This window comes from Chironomus tepperi, unplaced genomic scaffold (genome assembly GCF_022539635.2).
Source record: "Chironomus tepperi strain 1889 unplaced genomic scaffold, CSIRO-AGI_Ctep_v1 contig_196, whole genome shotgun sequence".
Lineage (NCBI taxonomy): Eukaryota > Metazoa > Arthropoda > Insecta > Diptera > Chironomidae > Chironomus > Chironomus tepperi.
Window position 1 is genome coordinate 1,603,961 of NW_027226318.1, and position 21,626 is coordinate 1,625,586.

Genomic DNA, 21,626 nt, shown 5'->3' on the forward strand with positions numbered 1-21,626 from the left:
TTAAATGTTATAACTAAAATGAATACAGACGAAGAAAATTTTTCTTTGGACAAATTAAAAATTTGGAGACTTTACTTCCTTAATTCATAGTTTTCAAAACCGTTAAAGTTATTGTGTGTTGAGAAGCTGATCAACGGATTTTTGAAATTCAAATTCATTTGTTTTGCAATAAACGGTTAAGTTGATTTGAAATTCACCACAAATGTGGATTTTTAAATACTGGACTTTTGTGTTTTTTCGCTATAATTCGTTAATTTATTATGCTTTTGAGGAAGTTTAAAGCATCAAACTGACAATTTTTAAGAATCTCTCATCTCTACAATAGTTTCAATTCTTTTAAAGCAGAAGAAATTCAAATAAAATAAAATATTGATTTCTCATTGAATTGTATAGACAGAAACTCACCAAATCACAATTCAAATTCAACACAGCACCATGTGAAATCAAATGTACTTGAACTTGAAAATATGTCTGCTGAATCTAACATCACGTTTGTGAATCATTTCACGGGTTTTGCCATTTTTGTGTTATTTCCGATGATACTTCAATTTTTAGCGCATTTTTGAAATTTTTTTCAAAAAGGTAGCTTAATAAGACACTTTGTTCGGTCGGCTGCCAATAAAAACTTTTAATCTAGACATCGTAGAGAGCTCGGAATGGTTTTAAAAGATCAGTTCCATAAAGTTATTGGCGCATCGGGCATTTAAAAGTTTCAAATCAAAGCATAAATGCTATAATTAACAATTTTTGATTTTCATAAACAACAACAAAAAAAACAACAACAACACGTTTTTTCATTGTTTTACAGTGTTTTTCAATGTTCTTCGATGTTTTAGCAGTGTTTACTGAACAATGTTTGAATTTTTTGACCGTTATAAGGTTTAAATTATGAAAAACCGTTGAATGATGAAGTTCTTAAATTTATGGAAGTTTTATATGGATCTTGTTTTTAAGATCTGGAAGTGACTTATTAATCAATTACTGATCGCTGGGACAAAAATGCGCTTAAGTCCCTCGATCAATAACACGAGGACTTTTGTAATTTTTTTTTATCATGACTATTAAGTTCCTGAATTTTGAATGATGAAGTCAGTAAGGCCTTGTGATTTATGAAGACGATATTCATGTGATGTCAAATTTGATAAAAGTCAATAAATCGAGATTTATGAGAAATTGACTTATCCTTAAAGGTCTAAAAAATGATTAAAAATCCGATCCCTGAATTGATCTTGGTCTTAGATCTTGGATTACATCAAATGTGATCGAGGGGAACAAGGTCACGCTGGAATGGCACTGAATTTTTATCTTTAATTGCATGCCGTATGTGTGCGGTTGATCAAGACTTACAACTAAGGTGTGTTTGCAATATTCAAAATCTTTTTCAAGTAATAGAAGTTCAAAATTCAAATTAAAATTCAAAATTATAGTTAAAGGTCAAAAAATGTAAACAAAGTGGTGAACATAAAAAATTAATTAAAATTAACTGCTATTGTAACTCGAGTACAATAGGAACAAACTAAGCAAGCTTATTCAATTACAAAAGTTGTAAATAAATTGAGGGTTAAGGGTCATCATACAACCTGAAAACTCAAAGTTACATTTGAAGGTTCAAAAAACAAAATGCATTAAATTTTTTATAAATATTTTCTAATATTTTTTATTAATGATACTATAATTTTCAACATCAATTTTTATACGACTTACACTAAACTATTCTGAATTAAACATTCTGTTTCTGTATTTCATTCTTTGTAGTATTTTTGCCAATTATAAATAACATATATATTCACTATTAATCTAGGTGTATAATTCTGAAGGAATGTTTTCATTCTGTTATGCTTTATTCTGTATCGTGTTATTCTGGACGTAAAGTAAACCTTTTTTTAAAATAATATTCTGGAATGGCACAAATTATCCTTAAATTTCTGTGAGACGAGACATCTTTAATGAGTTTATAAAGAAAGAAATGCATTTTTTGTCTATTGTTTATGCTTGATTTGTTTCTACTTAATGTCAGTCACAATGTATATATACAGAAGGTGCCTTTAAATATATTCAATCATAATCAGTGTTTATGAATCAATCGATTAGTATTATTTAACATTTATCTGACAAATAATACTGATTCTTTTCTTTATGTCTTAAATGTCTAATGGTTTCTCTCTTTTTCACTTACAAATAGCTAATTCATCTTGACCTAGGTTCTTTAAAAGAATTCAAAAAGTCATGAATCTTGAATCTTCAAAATCTAAATTTTGGCCTTTTTTATATCCATTATTGTTGTTTTCTTCCTTATATTAAGGTGGTCGTTCACTTATTACGTCACAGATTCATCTATTATCTAAGACACAGCCGTAATAATTGAACGACTCCCAAACATTAATCATTTATCATATTAATAAGTAACTTGAGACATTAGAGACTACATATACATTTAAAATATGTCTAGCTATACACAAGGAATATATGAATCTTTATGAGGAAATAATAAGATGGGATGAGATCCCAATAAAATTTGCACATAATTTCTCTTTCTCTTCTTTTCATCTCATTAAATATTGGAAAACATTACAGCTGGAAAGCTATGTACGATGATGACTGTAGAAAAAGAAGAACAGTTGAAAAGTTTACTTGCTAAAAGACTCAATACTTGTTGATGGTGCAACAGGTGTCACCAGCAAACTAGACGCGGATGATGTTGAGGGTATTGGAATATGATGATGATTTGGTGATGTAGATATGTGAGGAATTGGTGGCGGTGATATTGAGTGAGATGATGATGGCGATGGAATTTTGTGATTTGTACTTGATTGCACTTGCTTTAATAGATGTGCTACATCGAGATTGTTCATCATTTTTCTTGAATATGATTTTGCGAGATTCGGTGCCAAATGCTCTAGCATAGCCTCATCAGTCATCATGTCCATTAAATTTGCTCCGTTCATTTCATCACCCTGTAACTGAATTATTTTTGAGGTTATAGAATAAACTCTTGGATGGATGTTGATTTTTGAGCTTACCATTGACATTCGACTCCGCTGTACGAGATTTAAAAGATCACTTGGTTCATCACCTGGCCATATGTCTCTCATTCGTGACATGTAGCTTCCTGGTGGACCTCTGTATGATTATAATCAAATTTGACAGATTTAGTAAGTGTTGAAGGTTGAAAAGCTTATAATTCTTACCTATAAGGATGTTTAAGACAGCCATAAGTCTCACGATAGCGTCCATAAAGTGTGCCATAAGATACCCCCAATAACTTTGCAGCTTTCTTCATTTCCAAATTCTTATTCTTTATAGCATCTAATTTAATAGAAAAGAAACAAAGTTTAATGTTATTACTGGCAATGTCATTGAGTAGCTTAACGTAAGTATGTATCAACTGATTAGAGAAAGTCGTCAGCTAATTAGAAGAATTTCAAAAATGATAAGTTATCGTATGCCTATTTTTAAAATTTTGCAGTCAAAAATAAACCTACATTTACACTTTACTGATAAGTACATACATTTTATTCCTAAGTACACTCGATTCTCATTCATTTTTTTTTTCTTGTGATGTTGTGACGTACAACCTTTTTTTTAAAGATTAGATACCGTAATCCAAATTTATTTTTGGAAAATTGAATTTTTGTTCCGTCAGTTAAAAAAAAATTATTTTTAAACACTTTCAAAATGATTTGTAAATCTACGGCTGATAAGATATACGTGACTTAAATTATTAATGAGTTTAAACTGCTTTGAGCATTTTTTCCCCACTTGATATTTAATACAGGATGTTGAGAGATATGGAATTGGTTGATGAATGATTATTAGGAATTGATGGTGATTTACTTAGAATGATTTTGGGGATCTTAAAGAACTTTTTATTGGCACTGATAACATGCTTTTGGGCGATTAGTAAATGACAGTATCAGTGACATGTGTAGCAAAACACAAGGACACATTTGTCACGTTATACAATGTCAAATGTATCGAGACACACAATGATATGTATCACGACACAAAGTGACATGTATCACGATACACAGTAAAATGTATCACGACACACAATGATATGTATCACGACACACAGTGACATGTATCACGATACACAGTGAAATGTATCACGACACACAATGACATGTATCACGATACACAGCAACATGTATCGCGATACACAGCGAAAAGTGTCGTAGCACACAGTGGTTAACAGCCCAAATCTCTTGAATTAAGATCAAAAAACTGTGACTTACTACAATTCATAGCCAAGACGACTGCAAAATCTCAAATCACAGTACATTCTGAACCCCAATAAATCCCTGCCATTCAAAAAGGAAACTCACCTAAAACTCTCTTAACATAATTCTCTTCCCAAAACTGTGGCCGTCTACCCTTCGTTAAGTAATCATTCATTTTGATAACATCCTTCCATTCCTCGCGTTCTTCTTGTGTGAGGAAAATTGATTGCAGTGTGTTGTCTGTTGAGTCTCTCATGGCAATGTCGTCATCCTCGGTAAGATCAGCTGGTGTTTCCGCACGTTCTACTTTTGGAATGATTTTTTGGCTTGCTGATTCTAGAAAAATGTCATGTGGGGAGAATGACAAAAAGGAAAACGAGCAGAACAGAAAAAAAGAAAAATATGAAAAAATATGTCACAATTTTAAGGTCAAGAATAAAACACAATAAGATTTTTTGAAGGCTTACCTTCATCATAGTCAGCGTTGTGTCCATTTTCATCACGTCTCAGTGGCAAATAGAAGGAATGTTCATCAGAATCATGATTTTTCTCATCCATCATAACCGTAACGAGATTTGAACTATTTGTAAATGAATGTGGAATTGGTGAATGTTTTTGTGATTTCTTTGACGAACTGCCAAGTCCATTAAGTCTCTCATGGGTGTCTTGAATATGATTTTTAGCAATATTATCATCTTGTATTAAACGACTAAGAACTGATGAAGGATGTGAAGCGGTAACAGGATTTATTGTATTCGATGATGAGGCTGATGTCGATAAATCATAAGCACTCTCCTTGCCATCATTATCATCATCATAATATTGTTGGTTAATGAGATGAACATATTTCGGACTACACGGAAAAAAACAAAGGATGTCTAAACAATTCCAAGTAAGAAATTATTCACGTCACTTACCCTCGTGCGAAATTATTAGACTCATCTAATGGCGGTCTTCCTCTCTTTTTCCTATTTGAAAGATCTTTTGGTGAACTCAATGGTGCTAAAAATGGCATTGCCTTAAGCAAATTCTCTTTGTTATCATACTCTTTCCTTTCATTTTGTAATGATGATGGTCCCATTTGACTTTGATTCGTTGACGATGATGATGATGCGGATGATGACGATGATAATGTTGACGACTGATGATGATTTGATGGCTGTGCCATGAGCGGAAATGAATTGTTTGTTTCTGTAACATTATTATTGTTGTTGTCATTATTCTCAGGATTTTCGCCGTCATCATCTCTCCACGAGACTTCTGCGAGGCCTTTAATCCGAAGCTCCTCAGCTGTCTTAAGCAGCGATGCCAAGTTATTCTGTTGTTTTGTGTTTAAAAAAGAGAGAACAAAATGAATAAGAGTTCTTTTTCGTAATGGAAGTGAAAGGAAGGAAAATGTCATGTAAAGAAACTCACGTGTTCTACATTGATTTCTCCTTTATACATAAATTCAACTAGATACTTTATATCCATGAACTTAACATCTTTCAATATGATTATTGGATCTTTTTCACTGTTGCAATTTGTCAATATTGAATCGAAATATGTACTACATGCTGATAATACTACACGATGAGCCTTTAGTGTTTGTCCATCACATGCTAACGTTACATCACAAAAGCATCCTCGATCTAATAATTGTGAGAACATTGTCTGTAGATTGCTGTGATGATATTTCCATCTTAAACAATACTGCTGTGGTAACATTTTTGTGCCTTATTATTTAATTCTATATTTTTGCTACACTATTATGAATTTAACTCCTTTTTTTTTGTTATATCCACGAAAATGAGAGTCCTGCAATTAAACAAATGTATACGAGAATAATGAAAAGGAAGCATAAAAAAATTAAACAATAGTGCAAAGAAAGGAAAGAAGAATAATTGTGAATAATTATGAAAAATAAAATCCTTTCATCATGCATAAATATTCATATGTGTTTGTTATGTGATGGTTTGGGGATTCTTGGCTCTTGTTCACGCTTTGACATGTCGCGAAGACTAAATTCTGCCATAAAATTCAAATTTTTTTTGTTTATGACTTGATATTTTTCACAAAATTTCGCATTTCTGGATGTAATTGCTGAAATCACTGCTATAACTTGTAATTGAAGGAACTTATAAGTCTCTATTTGTCTTATTACTGTACGAAAATGTATTAAAATAACATTTTTATTGTTTGAAGATCGAAAACAAACTAAATATTTTCACGAAGGAGTGAATAACTATTAAAGGGGAAAATCAACCAACTTAAGTTGCAAATACTATTTGAATATTAAATGACAGTTGAGTTTTCTTTTGCTATTTTATAGCTCGTAAACCTGAATAAAAGCTCTATGTCATCTAGAACCTCTACATCTTCATCTCGCATAAAACATACAAATAGGAAGAAACAGAAGAGGAGCATAAGAAGCAGGTGTCCTCGTTTTCATTCATTTTTTTTGTACTGTTCGTCTAAAAGAAGAGAGCTTAAATTTAAATATTATATAATATTTGAATCATACATGAAAGAGGCAGTAGATGGAAGTAGGAAAAATAAGAGACATTATTCGTCAATAGCTCCCTACAACTCTCTTTCCGTTAGACTCGAGAATAAGAAGGAAAAAAAAATTGTGCACACTAAAGAAAAATCCAATTAAAAAAGGAGAAAAATGCAAAAAACCGTGTACACCAGTTTTTTATTTTTCTTCATTTTCTGTCGTCCCGTACAGATGTGCCACCCATCCTATGATTTTATTTTTTTTTCATTTTTTTTCAACCCTCTCTTCTGCTTCCACCCCATCACAATTCTTTTTTTATAAAAAAAAGCGAGAAAAAAACTAAAAATGGATTTTTTTTTCATTTTTCCTCTGCCAAGCAGTGGAGGATATACAGAAAAAGGTAAAGGGTAGAATGAGGCGCAGTATGGTTGCGATGGGAGGACATTTAGGTAATAAAAAAAAATCTCGTATACTTTTTTTTTCTGGAAAAAGGTCCGAAGAAAATAACAATTTTTGGACAAAAGCCTGGCAAAAAAAAATATATAAAAAAAATCGCACTCCTTCTTCTTTTTCCGCCTGTTTGCCCACCCAGTATATACATTTTTTTTTCTTCCCTTATCTCCATCCACTCATTCTTCATTTGCCGAAACGAAAACCAACCTAAGCATGAAAAATAAATTCTACATAAAAGGCTCCCAATTTTTTTTTTATTCTCAATTCTCATTCCATTCCTTTTTTTTTGCTTTTTTTTACTCTGAAAAGCCCACCAAAAAAAAATTTTTTTCGTCATTTTTTATATTTTTTTCCTCATTTCTTTTTTTTCCTTCTCGTTCATTAACGAATGAAACAAGGCTTATGCGACTTGACGTAGTCGGTTGAATATAAGAATTATTTTGGTGTGACTTGATATTTTTTTGTTTTTTCATCAAAATTTGTCTATTAAATGACAAGGAACTGTGTCGTTGTAAAAATTTTGTTAGTGTGAATTTTTCAAATGTTAATTACTGAATTTTAGGAATTGGAGGGGATTATTGAATTATTTATTTGGTGTATTAACCTTATTATCGGGTATTGGGGTTAATCTCAGCATCATGAGATTGAAAACCCTAATCAAGAATCAATTAATTTCAAGAGGTTGCTAAAATATAACAACTGGAAGATACTTAGTAAGAACAAGTCACTAGGCAGTGTTCCTAGATCAGCGTGAATTAAGCATGATTCAGATTTTGCCGAATCCAACTAGAAGCTAGAGTCATGTCGATCTAGGAACACAATTTTCTGTGTTTTTTCACGTTTAGTACATTTAGTCCAAATTTATACAAATACAATTTAGCTGGAAATCTATAAATATGCTTAAATGTCCACTAGTCTCTGAGTATACTTGGAATTTGAAAATTAACATAAAAACTTTAAATTGATATTTTATTTGAACAAAATTATTGGGAATTTTTGTAAAAAAAAACTTATTTGCGTCAATTCTGTTGAGTTACGTCAAGACTTTGACATGATCATTAAGGTAGAATCAGTAAGTGAGTCACATGTTTGACTCAACAAAATGTGTTAAAAATTGGGATTTTTTTCTGTTCAAAATATTTTAATATAAACAATTTTTTGATTGTTTTTACACTCTTAGAAATAATTCTAAAATTTTAGTTTTAGAATAAATTTTTTTTTACTTTGAAAATTTAATTTTTAATTTTAAAATTTAATTTTAAAATATTAAAACTTAATTTTAGATTCTAAAATTTTAATTTTTAAATCTAAAACCCGAATTTTAAAATTCTAAAACTATTTTTTTAGAAAAAATTTTCTCATAAAACTTCACAAGAGCCTGCAGAAATCACTTGATGAAGTATGTGCCAACTTTGTATGAAAAATTATTAAAATATGAATACCAAAATATCAACATATGAAGCTTATTAGTCATAATCAATGGCTACTTTGAAATTTTTCTAATCCTTATTCCAGGAAATAAAAACCAAAAATCTAAAATTTAATTTTTAATTCTAAAATTTAATTTTCAATATAGCACCTAAAACTTTATTTTAGATTTTAATACTAAAATTTTTGAATTTTAAAATTTTAATTTTTAATTTTAAAACTTTAATTTTAGTTTTTGTATGGAAAATTTTTAATATTAAAATTTTAAAATTAAAAATTTTAGTTTTTAAATTTTAAAATTTTAGTTTTAAAATCTAAAATTTAGTTTTAGGTGCTATGTTAAAAACTAAATTTTAGATTTTTTCATACAAATCTAAAATTAAATTTTAGAATTTTTCTAAGAGTGTAAGGAAGTAGAAAGAATTTTTGATGAATAAGATCAAATTGCAAGATTCAAATGTCTGATTTAGCTGCATTTGAAATTAAGTAACATTTTGGCATTTTGATATGACGGAAAACAAATGTTGGAATTTCCAATTTAAAAATCTAAATTTAAACATTTTTTGAAATTAATTTTAAAAAAAGACATAAAAAATTGCACCAAAATTAGCTGAAGAGCGTTAATAAATTATATTGCATAATAAAAGAATAATTTTAAAATCAAAATAAGATTTACATTCTTGATTATCAATGTCAATAAATCATTTTAAAATCCAAAATTTCCCAACAACTTCTCTATCAAGTTTTAAACATGTGACAATTCCGAGAAAAACAATATAACTTTTTTAAAAAATGTTTTTTAATTGACCTACTGCGATTGAATTTTTAATTCTATATTCTTCCATCAATCTGTAATAGTCACGACTAAAAAAATTAATTCACATGACTAATGATTAAAATTTCCTTTACATTTTGAATAACCTGTTTTTTATATTTTTTTCCTCACATTATAAACAATTTTTTACATTGAATTTTAGCGGATTTTTTTAAAATTAAAACGACGCTAGTGATTTCAATTTGGGTTGCTGACTAGGTGGTAAAGCAAGACACGAGATCTCAGCAATCTGGCAATGTTGAGAGCTCGGATTTGAAGATTTAGCTTTAACTTATTGACTTATAAGCTTGTAACTTGGTATGGTAGCTTAAAACTATCACTAAATGCTTTAATTAATTACTTTTCTTGTAATTTTTCAATTTATTCACAAAAATTTCCCTTCGTCAAAAGTTTGAATTTTTCTTGACCGTTATTTTTCAAATTAAAATTTGACCGTTATTTTTTACAAAACCTTTTGCTACATAGTTATTAATGAATCAATTACTCATTGCTAGGCAAAAATGCGCTTAAAAGTCCCTCGATTAATAACACGAGGACATTCAACATTTTTTTTTTATTTTTTTTCGTATTACTCGGAGTAACTTTACTGCTGCATAGATACACGAGTGTAAGATGATCTCATACCACCAACATTTAATTATCGTCAGGGGCGCTTAAGAGAAAGAAACGAAAGAAAAAAAAATTTCTAATTATGAATTCACCGAAAAACGGTGGGTGTTGAGGGATAACAAAGATGGACAATGGAGAGAGAACGTGAATACCCTCAAACGTTTTATATATATTTTATTTTTTGTGCTGTATCGCAACAGCAGTCAGTATAAGAATTATGAGGGTAGGAGATGCTTGATGAAATAAAAAAAAATTTCTACTTCTTCTGGTACACGATCCCTTAATGTTTTTCTTTAATTTTTTTAGCAGCTTTTTTTTACTTTTCCTTCTTTACTCATTCATTCTCATCTATCTATCTTACATTGGATTAATGTGGCCGATTTTTCTTCGGGCCAAGATTCTTTCCTTCTTTCGTCTCTCTTTTTTTTATTAATAAAATGAAGTTACGGGAGCTTAATGAGCTTCAAAAAAGAATGTATAAAAAAAAGCGTGTTGAAAATATTTTTTCTAATTAAAATCTGGGAGTCTCCATGATTCTTAATTAAAAACAGTTAAGTCACAATGTACATGCTATATAGGTTCTTTTTATATGACCGATGGACGGACGCGATGTTGTCGCTTTTTAAGCTTACAATATTTTTCAATTTTTTCCGCAGTACACACAGTGAAAAAAAAAGTTAATTAGTTTAATGCTGTTAAGCGACAAATTTCTTGCTATTTTTTAATTTTTATTAATTTTTAGCACAATTTTCGTTGGTGTTTGGATGATGGATAGCAGATTGGCAATCGAATTTTCTACTGCGTATCTAAAACTTTGTGAACTTGAAAGTCGTGCTGCATACATTTGAAATTCAATAAAATTGCATTTGAAAATTCATCAATATTTTACTAGTTTATTTACATCACGAATTCTGAAGTTTTACTATGTATTGCTTAGTGTTTGATGTTTTTGAAAGGTTTAGATTTAAACAGGAGTTCAAGCTATAAAATTTGCAACTTTTTAGATGTTTTTGTCAAGATTTTAAAATTTGAGGTTCAAATTTTGATCAACAATTTCAAATTTTGATTGAAAAGTTCAATATTTGATTCTTAAAACCAGATAGCTTGCTTTTTAAGTTCAAAATGGCGCTAAGAAGTTCAAAAATCTCCTCTTTAAGTTCAAATCCGTTCAAAATTTCAATATTCGATTAAATTTCCACTAGACCAGCATAAATTGCTGACTTTTGAATAATTATATAAGAACCATCTCAGATATCTCACATGCATGTTAACATAATCACGCTATCATGTCGGATCGTATCAAAACATTTCATACTTGCTTATTAATTTCTATTTTTTTTTCATCCATTTTGCGAATTATTGCTGTGTCTATTACACGTTTAAAACCCATGCGATCGCTTTATAGACGACAGATCGTATGAAAAATTCTGCCATTGACCTTAAAAAATATCTTTTATAGTGAACAATAAGATGAAAGGAACTAAGAAAAAAACTTTGCTGACTATTTTTTTATTCATTCGTCTTCACAGTAAACCCATTACGTTCCTTCTTTCATTGTAAACATTTTCTTCTTATCATGATGGTAAAGAACGCTAGTCAAATATACTCCTCACACTACATATGTTGTCTTTGCTGTTAACTTGCAATAAGGATACGATGAGTTAAAAAAAATTATTTTTTCCATCAAGTGAAGCTGGGGAGGCCAAAGCTTGGTGTGTATGTATATAAGAGCACATAAAACGGTAAAAAAATGAGACGAGAAGCATGGATGATGGGTGATCTGACGGAGATGGTGCAAAAAAAAGCGATATGAAAAAGGAAAAAAAAAGAATTTTTTTCATGACAACGAAAGCAAGCAAAAAAAGAAAATCGAGAAAATGAGGATACGTTTGGTGGCTAAGTCACCCTTCTATCTCGACGGTAAATACAATAAGATTGTTCTATAAGGTTTAAAAGAAATGTTTTCTATTTCCACAGGATTCGCCCAAAGCTGATGGATTTTTTTTTTTGTTCCGTACCGTAAAAAAAAGGGAAAATGGAAAGACTGATTTTTTTTGCTTGCTTCTCCTCTCTTTTCATACACGTATAATTTTTCTTTCTTTTTTTTTGGTTCGATAAAATACATGGAAATTATCGATTTTTCCTTTTTTTGTTAATTTTTTCATACTGTGCTCCGTGTGCAATTTTTTTTTTGTGTTGAAAGATGACTCGTAACGTTATCAGAAGAAAAGCGAGAAAATGATTCTTGTTGGCACTCCCCAGTGAAATGGATTTCAATCTTTCGCTCTACATTTTCTTTCATATTTTTCCTTCTTTTTTTTCGAAACAGCAATGTAATTTTTTTCATCATCTTTCGTTCTATATAATCATCATCATCCAGTACAGTGTTCATTTGTGATGAACAAAAAATACGAAATTTTAGTTCTGGATGTTAAGAAAAAATTTTTTGGAACAGAGTTGGTGCTTTATTTGATGGTAAAATAGCGAAAATAGCTCGAGGTAGACCAAAGAACTCATCGAGAGAAGCTGTCGACAGACACAGTATTGTATTTGGTATTGAAAATTGATAAGCGGTTGTCAGCGATTGAGTCAGTATTAGGAATATGTATTTCACCATATATCTATGATTTAGATTTTGAAACCTGATCCCAGAGCAGTATTCTAAACAGCAAGAGCCAATCAATTGGCAAATTAAGTCATTTTGACTAATTAGTCTACTTGACCCTAAGATGCTCTCATCCTTGTACCATTGTGACAACATTCCAATATATACCTATCTAGCTACCCTGAACAGAATTCCTTTCATAATATGATTACACTAGTTTGTTCACAGTTTGTTTATGTACAGTAGCAATAGTTCTTTGAACCTTTACATAAAAATCAGCATGACATCATCTTCAACAATGCACTTAACATAGAATTCATAAGCATGGATAGAAAAGTTAGTCAGACAACTCTGATTTTAATCTCTTATCGATATAAAATCTTAATTTTCAGTATCAAGAATTGCAAATCAAAAACTTTTCATTAGAACATCTCCCATCCTACTATGTTGACACTCAATCAATTCCTCAAACGTCATAAATGTGTGTATGTCAAAAGGAAAATTTGCTTACTTTCTTAAATAGAAGGGAAAATACATTGAATAAGAAGTACTTTTCCTCGTGTCGTTCATTCAATTTCCGCACATTTTCCAAAAAAAGAGAGAGAGATCCGAGTAAGCTTTAAAAATGTGTGTGCAGACACATAAAACAGGAAAAAACGCTTAGTTTTAGAAGAGGAGATTTTCATTATTTCCATTGAATCATCGTCATCATCATCTGTGGACGATGGCGCACAGAGAAAAAAAACAACAGCTACACATCTGTAATTCAAAAACGATTTTTCCGATTTACGTGAGTCGTGTGGATATTTTAGAAAGGAAACAATACAAAAAATGCAACAAGTTTTTTTTTTGTATATGCAAGCGAGTCTACATTACACATACTTTGACATTCAACGTGCACAATAGTGTTTAAGATTTACGATTTTATTATACTTTTTAGTATCATTTTCATTGTGCATTGAATTTTTCTTTATCTGGCTCGGAAATTACTCGCTCGTGGATTTTTATTTAAATTCTTGAACCTTATAATTTTTGAATTATTTGTGACTTTATCGCATGACAGTGAAAATGGAATGCTTGAAAAAAAAATTGAAGATGGTAATGAAAACTTTCGTTATGGAAGCTGCAGCAGTGCTCTTTAAAGATCTTATTAAGTCTGTAAAATCTGAACTTCATTTTTTTTTTACGGTTTGTCAATGAACTTTGCTTCCGAGTAGCACATGACTAATGTAATAATCCGGAATTTACACAATGAAACACCTTTATTGTCATTTTTTTATTGGGAGTTCTTTGTGTGTCACATGACTGACTAATTTTAAATTCAACATTCTAATTTGATTTTTGAATATTTTTTATTAAAGAATGTTGAAGGTCTTCGTGTTATCGAGGGACTTAAGAGCATTTCATTGCCCAGCGATCAATATTTGGTAAAAAGTATCCAATTTGAAGGATGAAAAAATTTAATGAAAATTAACGGTAAAATTTATTTTGAAAATTAACGATTACAAAATATTCAAAATTTCGACGACTAATCTCGCGCATTTTTTAGGCTCTTGAAGGCTTCCACCCAAATTTAGATATTTAGGGGAAATTTTTGAAAGATTTTGTAAATAAATTGAAAAATTTGGAGAGAAATCAATATTTACAGCAATTAAAGATAGTTTTAAGGTAGCATTCTAAGTGATAAGTCAGTAACTCAATAGAACAGAGCAAATGCTCTAAATCCGAGTTCTTAAAGATGTCTGATTTCTGAGATTTCGCGGCACATCCAGTCGATCAAATTGAAATTATAAGCGTCATATGCAAATTCAGAAATTCTCTAAAAAGGATGACATTTTCAAAAATATAAACCTGTTCCAAATTCCACACCAACGACTATGAATTGCTTAGTAACATTTGAATCTTTTCAAAATCTCCGAAAACAAAAAATTTACCAGACTTTGAGAAGCCTGTACAAGGAAATAAATTCATCGAATCTCTCAGTTAATTTTGAATTATTGTAAAGTCAATGGCAAAAAGAAAAAAAAAATACGAAATACGCCAAGTATAAAACATCCATTTATGTACAATTTCATGAAAATATTGAAATAAAAAAAAGAAAGATACGAATCGACACAAGAAAGAAAAAAAAAATATTATTCAATAATTTATTATGGAAAGGCAATACAGAAAAAAATGGTATGCTTTTTCACCTTCAGACTGATTTTTTTTTCTGTTGTTTTATTATTTCGTACAATAATAATTTCTTTTATCATCTGGTGAATTAAGGACAAGTGTGGAATCACTTGGATATGACTAATCTCGCGCATTTTTTAGGCTCTTGAAGGCTTCCACCCAAATTTAGATATTTACGGATACTTTATCAATTTTATTGTTTGTACTACAGTTAGTCTAGCTCAGTGGTGCGCAACCTCTGTGTCGCGACACACTGGTGTGACATGAAACATATGACATGTTTAATATTAATCAATTCAAACCACAAAGTGTGCCCCCCAAAAACAATAGATTGCCCACCACTGGTCTACCTTTTGATAAGCCCAGACAAAGTGTCTTCATCAACATCCTTCGACTATTTCAACACATAACCTCTCAAATACATTTTTTATTGAAGAGACACAAAAACAAAATTTCCAATGATTTTTTCTATTATTTCATTTGTCGAAGAAAAAATAAAATTATTGTTTTTAGTGTTGATGACAGATAGTCATGCATTACTTATTAATCGACAAAAAAGAGCAGCGGCAATTTTGCGTACCCTTGTAGATCGTCACTGCTTGGCTTTTTGTTGAACAAAATTTTATTTTTTTTTCTCAGAAAATTCTTTTGTGGGTATTTCTCGAAAAAAAAAAAAATTGAGTAGTTTTTGGACCTTGACCAAAATTTAAAGAAGTATAAAAAAGAGCTGTTATTGAAACTCGTCAAAAAAATGTTCATTTTAAGTATTAATCAATTAATATGAATATTATTTATGGTAACATCTTGAAAATTACCTCAAAAATTTTTGATTTTAATCATGCGATCAAGGCATGATGTGCGACATTCCAATTATCATGTTTTCAAAAATCTATTCTAGCATTGGAAGTAAATTGTTTGTCCACAAGGAGAATATTTAGTCAGATTGTCCAATCTAGCCATTAGCATACTGTAAGCTAATGATCTTTATACTGTTTAATGTCATTACTCTTAATGTTCTGTCAACAACCTTGATAAAACCTCAAAAAATTCAACTTTTCTGTACAAAAAAGCTCATTGAATTATTTTTTATGGTTTTTTCATTTGAAATGATTGTTTTTATTTATGATTGAAAAAATTCTTACCGTGCAATGATTGTTATTGAGTTGTTTGTATCTATTGATTATATCGTAAGCCTTAAAGAAGTATTCAATGATTTTTAAGCTGCAATGTTTACAAAACACGCCTTCTATGATTGAAAATCAACTTTGTAAAGAAAATTTTTAGCGGGAAAAAATTGTTTTTAAGATTTAAATTCAAAAAATACGTTAAATTCAAATTTTAAGAAATCCGTTAATGCGCTATTTCTATTTGCGCTAACAAAACCTTCGCAATCAATTTCTGTTTACCTCATAATCTCTTTTTTTCTCAAAATTTACGTGATCGCAGATATTACGTGTCATCGTGATTTCAGAATTTTTTCAAATATTTTTTTTTTTTTTGTTTAAAATCTCTGAATATTAAGAAAAAATGTATGCTTAATTTTTAATGGCGTCAACGGATTATTATTGTTGTTATTAATATTATTATTGAGAATTTTTTTCGAAAAAAAAAGTGAATTCATAAAAAATTGAGCTGTTTTTGTTCGCTTTTGGCTAATTCGCCTAACGAATTCATAAAAAAAATAATGGACATGCTATAAGAGTTTGATGAAGGAGAGAAATAATAATTTTTTTATATTTTCGCTTCATCGTTTTTGAGATCGCAAATAATTTTTTTTTACAGAAATTTTGTTTTTTAATCATTTGGGATCAGAGTTTGTTGAGTCACGCGGTTATTCAAGATGAAAATAAGAAGAACGAAAGTTCCTGGTTTGGAATAAAATCGTTTAAATAAAATTAAGAGATATTTTGTCTGGACTTCTTTGTTGATCATAAACAATCGAATTGAGGACATTAACGGCTATGGCTGTGGTGGACAAACTTTGTGTCGCGACACCCAAGAATGTTAAGAATCGATTTCTGTCTGCGGTTTCGATCGAAGTTCACTATCTAGGAGTACCGCAACACACAGGTTGCCCAGCACTGCACCAAAGTGATGACAAAAAATCTAAATTCCTTGTGCTATTTACCCTTGAGAATTGTGCATATGAGTAAATATCCAATCATTGATTTCTTTTAATTTCATCAATAATTTTTTTTAGCATTGATTTCGAATATATTTTTTTTTATTTTATTTTATAAAGTTCAGAAAAAAATGAGATAAAATAGCCTCGAAACGCGAACGGACGAAAAATATTTGAGAGAAATAATTTTTTTTGTATTGCCAATTTTTTTACGGGAACAAAAAAGTCCCCCGATTTTTTTTTAAAAAAGCTTTTTTTTTGTTTGACTCGATTAATTTTTTGTTGAGTATATTTTTTTTAGTTGCGAAATGGCAACAACACAAAGCATTCCGTATGTATACTTATATATTCGTGTGTATGTGTATATAATTAATAATTTTCTGTGAAATGGATTTTTTTAATTTGAAAATTTTCGCAGAGATAAAAAAATTGTGTTCTCAGATATATTCATTAAATATGGAAAAAACAAGCACATTGACTGCATTGAAGCAGACAACTCACGATGACAAGCAGATGACTAACTCACTAGATTTAAATTTTTTTGTTTTTTTCATATCGAAACTATTTTTGTGGATTTAATTTTTTCGGTTGTGAGTGGTCAGTTTTGACTACTCAGAGCTGACATAATAGATAAGCTAATTTCTCGGAATTAGAATATGCTCATGACTTGTGAATCGCTTGTTTTTTCCGCACAAGATTAGTCTTTTTTGATAATTTATTAAAATGATTTTTTAATTTTGAGTTTTGTTGTATTGTGATTAATTTCTCAACTTTATGCTGATTAATTCATCTATTTATAGATTGCTTTATATTAATTTAAATGTGATTTGTAAATAAATTCACTAAATTAGACAGAATTGATGTTTATTCTTCGAAGTTTAATTGGAAACTAAAAGATTTCTTGAAAGGGGAAGTTAACTATGTGAGAATAAATATATTTCAAATCTAAAACGACCGTTATAACTGTTTCAAGTTCAATTTCTATTTACATCAAGTAATCATTTACAAAATTCCAAACAAAACAATTTTCCAGTTCTATTGCACTTAATACAATAGTTTGGAATGTTTTTATTTCCAACACAAGCCAATTATTTGCTAAATATACAATGTGAAACTTATTTTTAAATTGGAAATCCCAGAAATTCTACAACATCCTGATCCGGAGTTCATTTATCGAAATTAAATTAACATTAAGAGCTGTGTTAATCTAGTATGACAAATTTTGGAAAAATTACTCGATTCGAGTATATAACCTAGTCAACAAAACAAGCACATAAGTGCACTTATGACTTGTTTTCGCAATAGGTACTCAAAAAATAAATCGTAATGACTGTAAAAATGACGAAAAACTTATCAATGTCGTTATTTCAAATAGTAAACACATGTCTAGTTAATGTGAGTTTTTTTCTATAAGGGAGAGAACAGTTAGGCTTACATCAATATCAAAAAATTATCAAAAACTGTAAATATTTTGATTGCTTGGTAATTCTCACTCAATTAACGAGTTTCATGAAAACATTTTAATGGTTCTAACATTCATCAAATTATTGAATCACGACGTAAAAATTAATAATTTTTAATAAAATATCCAATGCCAATATTCAATTGCAAAAAAAACTCTTGATTGCATCGAGGAATAAAAAATAAAATTGCAACTTGCACTTCATTGTATGGTTTTTTGTTTGATTTTTACATCCAACCATTGCTATTTCAATATTTTCTTTTTTACTACATCATATTTTTAATAAAAAAAAAAAAAATGTTGACTACCTCTACCGAATGGAATATTGTACAAATAGAAATGACATTCCATTCCACTCAGTGTCGTCATAGGAATTCAATTGTGTGATTGAAGTTTTATAAAAAATAATCAAGGAAACAAAAGAAGAATTTTTCAAAAAAACAAAAGTTACATTTAGCTCAGAGAGTTTATTGACACTGCAGTTCATTGGAATAAAAGCACATGAAGTGATTCAGAATGCCAGCACTTCACACTATGAAGAACAATTCATTGTTGAAAGAAGATACATAACTCATATTTTTTTTTAAAAAAAATCACCATATAATAATGATAACGCGAGGCAAAAAAGGAATGGATGAGAGCAGGAGGAAAAAATTGTGAAACTGCAAGCTGTGCCATCATCATTATCATTATCTACTAAATGTTCAGACTGTACACTGAAGAATTAATGTCATGAAACATTTTTTTTTTGTGTGGCATAGCAGCAATTTCGCGTGTGCATTATTATGAAAGTAAAATGAAGACATGAATAGAGATGAAAAAAATTAAAGTCGAAGAATTTGACGCCTACGAACAATCAGATGCTTCTTTTATGCCGCATTTGTTTTTTGGACTCGATGTTATTTCTTTTTTTCATAAAAAATATGGAGAAAGGTTGTTGCGGATCTGAAAGTCCACGCTTATTTTTAGAATTCGTTGGCTTTTTTTGAATGCCTTTTAGCTGATTTATATCTGGATTTTAATTTTTTTGATGATATTTTAAGAACATTATGTCCGGAAGTAAATGGAATTCTTTAGAATCAAGAGTTTACGGTCGAGTTTTTGTTATGCTGTGGGGAGTAATCTAGTGATGGTCACGAAGATCTAGATCTTAGATTGTCCATTTTGCACTTTTCAGGATTTACAATTAGGTCATGTTGACAACAAGGAAGTGGTATTCTTGTCAACAAGCCATTGATACCTTCCAATACACGTCATTCCTTAACACAGTGGTCGACAACCTATGTGTCGCGGAAATGACACGAATCACATGCAATGTTCGAAAAAGCAAAGGTTGCTCACCACTGCCTTAACATTTGCCAACAAACCCAGGTTTTTTCAAAAAAGAAGCAATAACATTGATAAAGAATTGACACAATTCTAACAAAGAAATTAAATGACACACTGAAAAAAGTGCAAAATTTACTTCCACTATGCGTCATCACGATCATCAATCTTATCATCAACAAGCGTATACATATGAAATTTTGCAATTTCTCCAAGCATTTTATAGCTCTTTGTTTAAATCCGTATTCTTATCCTCGTAAAAGTCCTCAAAATGAATCAATACGATTCTCTTTTTTTTATTTTTACGACAGCACAATTTGCCGAGGATTTTTTTTGAAATTTTTCTTTTTTCGATTCTCATTGAGACCCATGTACATTTATAATAGCCACCCCACAAAAAAAGAATAAAGCAGTAACTTCATATGTTACGGATAGGAAATATACCCTGAAATATACTAAAAATCAATATAAACCCGAGCGACATAGATGAAGAAGGCTGTGAATTTTCTTTTATTAACATCAAATGGAAGTTGCCTATTTTTGGTAGCCATATGGACGTTCGTGAAAGGAAGCTGTCGATAGAGACATATAGATAGTATTGTATATGGTATTGTCAATTGGCAGACGAAAGCCAGCTTTAGACGTCATCTGACGTAGGCCATGCATCACAGTTGATCTGTGCGACCAGCGAATTAAGTAAGTATATTGACGTCAAAAGGATTCCTGGCAGCCATATGAATGTTTAACTGAGGCGAATATTTGTGGAAGTTATTTGGACGTCAAAAAGAGACGTCTTCCATTTGGTACTAACAGAAGAGATTTACCGGAGCATTAATAGCACCATGACAAAGCCTACTACATTTGTGTCGCCCGGGAAAGTCTTTTATAAGGGCGCGCAAAAAATAAAATAAAATAGAAAAAAGGAAATTTATATAGCGGTCATTTCTGTACCACTTGTACACATACATACACGTCCTTTCTCCGCTTCCTTAAATTTTATTGCCTTCTTTTTCCTCCTCCTTACTTGCGTATAGACTTTCCGAATATAGCCAAAAAATAATAAAAGCACAAACAATTTTCATTTATATTACTCGACTTATAAAAATAGAATGAACAAAGATTTTCGATTGTCGCTATCGCAATGGCAATGCTTTTTTTTATCGCGAAACATACTTAGACCTTTTTTTAGAAAAAAATACAATATTTTTCAGTTTTTATTTTTCATTAACATCCCACATTTCTTGGAAATCATCAAGACACATCACATCGATAAAAAATTGTATGTATATACCGTATAAGAATGTAGAGAAGAAAAACAACGAAGAACTTTTTTTTTGCTTATGTGCTTGTGACGAAACATCATGCGTTGGATGTGACGTCACGGAGTTTGTTTAAAAATACATTTTTTTGTTTCGTCTCATGATACCAAATTTAAACAACTGTTTATAGTCGCTCTTTTTTTATACCTTTATTTTTTTCAATATTTATTAACTTATTTTTAAAAAATATGAGGCTATATAGCCTCATGCAAGCTAGCATGGTGGATTTTTCGAGACATTTTTTTCTCATTCCATTTTCAAAAATTCATTCCTAATTCAGGTGTAATAAATATTAATGAGATTCAAAAGAAAAATTAACACTTTTAGACTTCAAAAGAAGCTTGTGACGAGCTACATGACGTGGAATGATTCTTTCAAAAAAACAACAAGTGGAGAGATGATCTTTAAGATGATTCATTGATAAAATCGCAAAAAAATAAGACATGACAAAAATTTAAAAATTTCCGGTTATTGAATTAGAGTAGTTTGATGACACTGCGGATTTTGGAACTAATTTATTAATATCTTGGAGTCACGATGACATTTTTTGGATAGTGATGAAAATGGAGTGGAATTTGAGATATTGATTGAAT

At 30.1% G+C, this 21,626-nt stretch overlaps 1 protein-coding gene across 1 annotated transcript in view; it reads right to left on the reverse strand.

Moving 5' to 3' along the window:
• Window positions 1-1,661: 1,661 nt before the first annotated feature.
• Window positions 1,662-21,626, reverse strand: part of LOC139089869 (uncharacterized) — a 32,024-nt gene continuing 12,059 nt past the window's right edge. Inside the window, exons 2-8 of the mRNA XM_070639503.1 lie at window positions 5,637-6,017; window positions 5,138-5,538; window positions 4,688-5,073; window positions 4,326-4,556; window positions 3,189-3,306; window positions 3,021-3,120; window positions 1,662-2,960 (exon numbers count right to left, since the gene is read on the reverse strand). Coding sequence (XP_070495604.1) covers window positions 2,628-2,960; window positions 3,021-3,120; window positions 3,189-3,306; window positions 4,326-4,556; window positions 4,688-5,073; window positions 5,138-5,538; window positions 5,637-5,927 — 1,860 coding nt within the window. The 5' untranslated portion in view covers window positions 5,928-6,017 and the 3' untranslated portion in view covers window positions 1,662-2,627. The remainder of the gene's footprint in view (window positions 2,961-3,020; window positions 3,121-3,188; window positions 3,307-4,325; window positions 4,557-4,687; window positions 5,074-5,137; window positions 5,539-5,636; window positions 6,018-21,626) is intronic.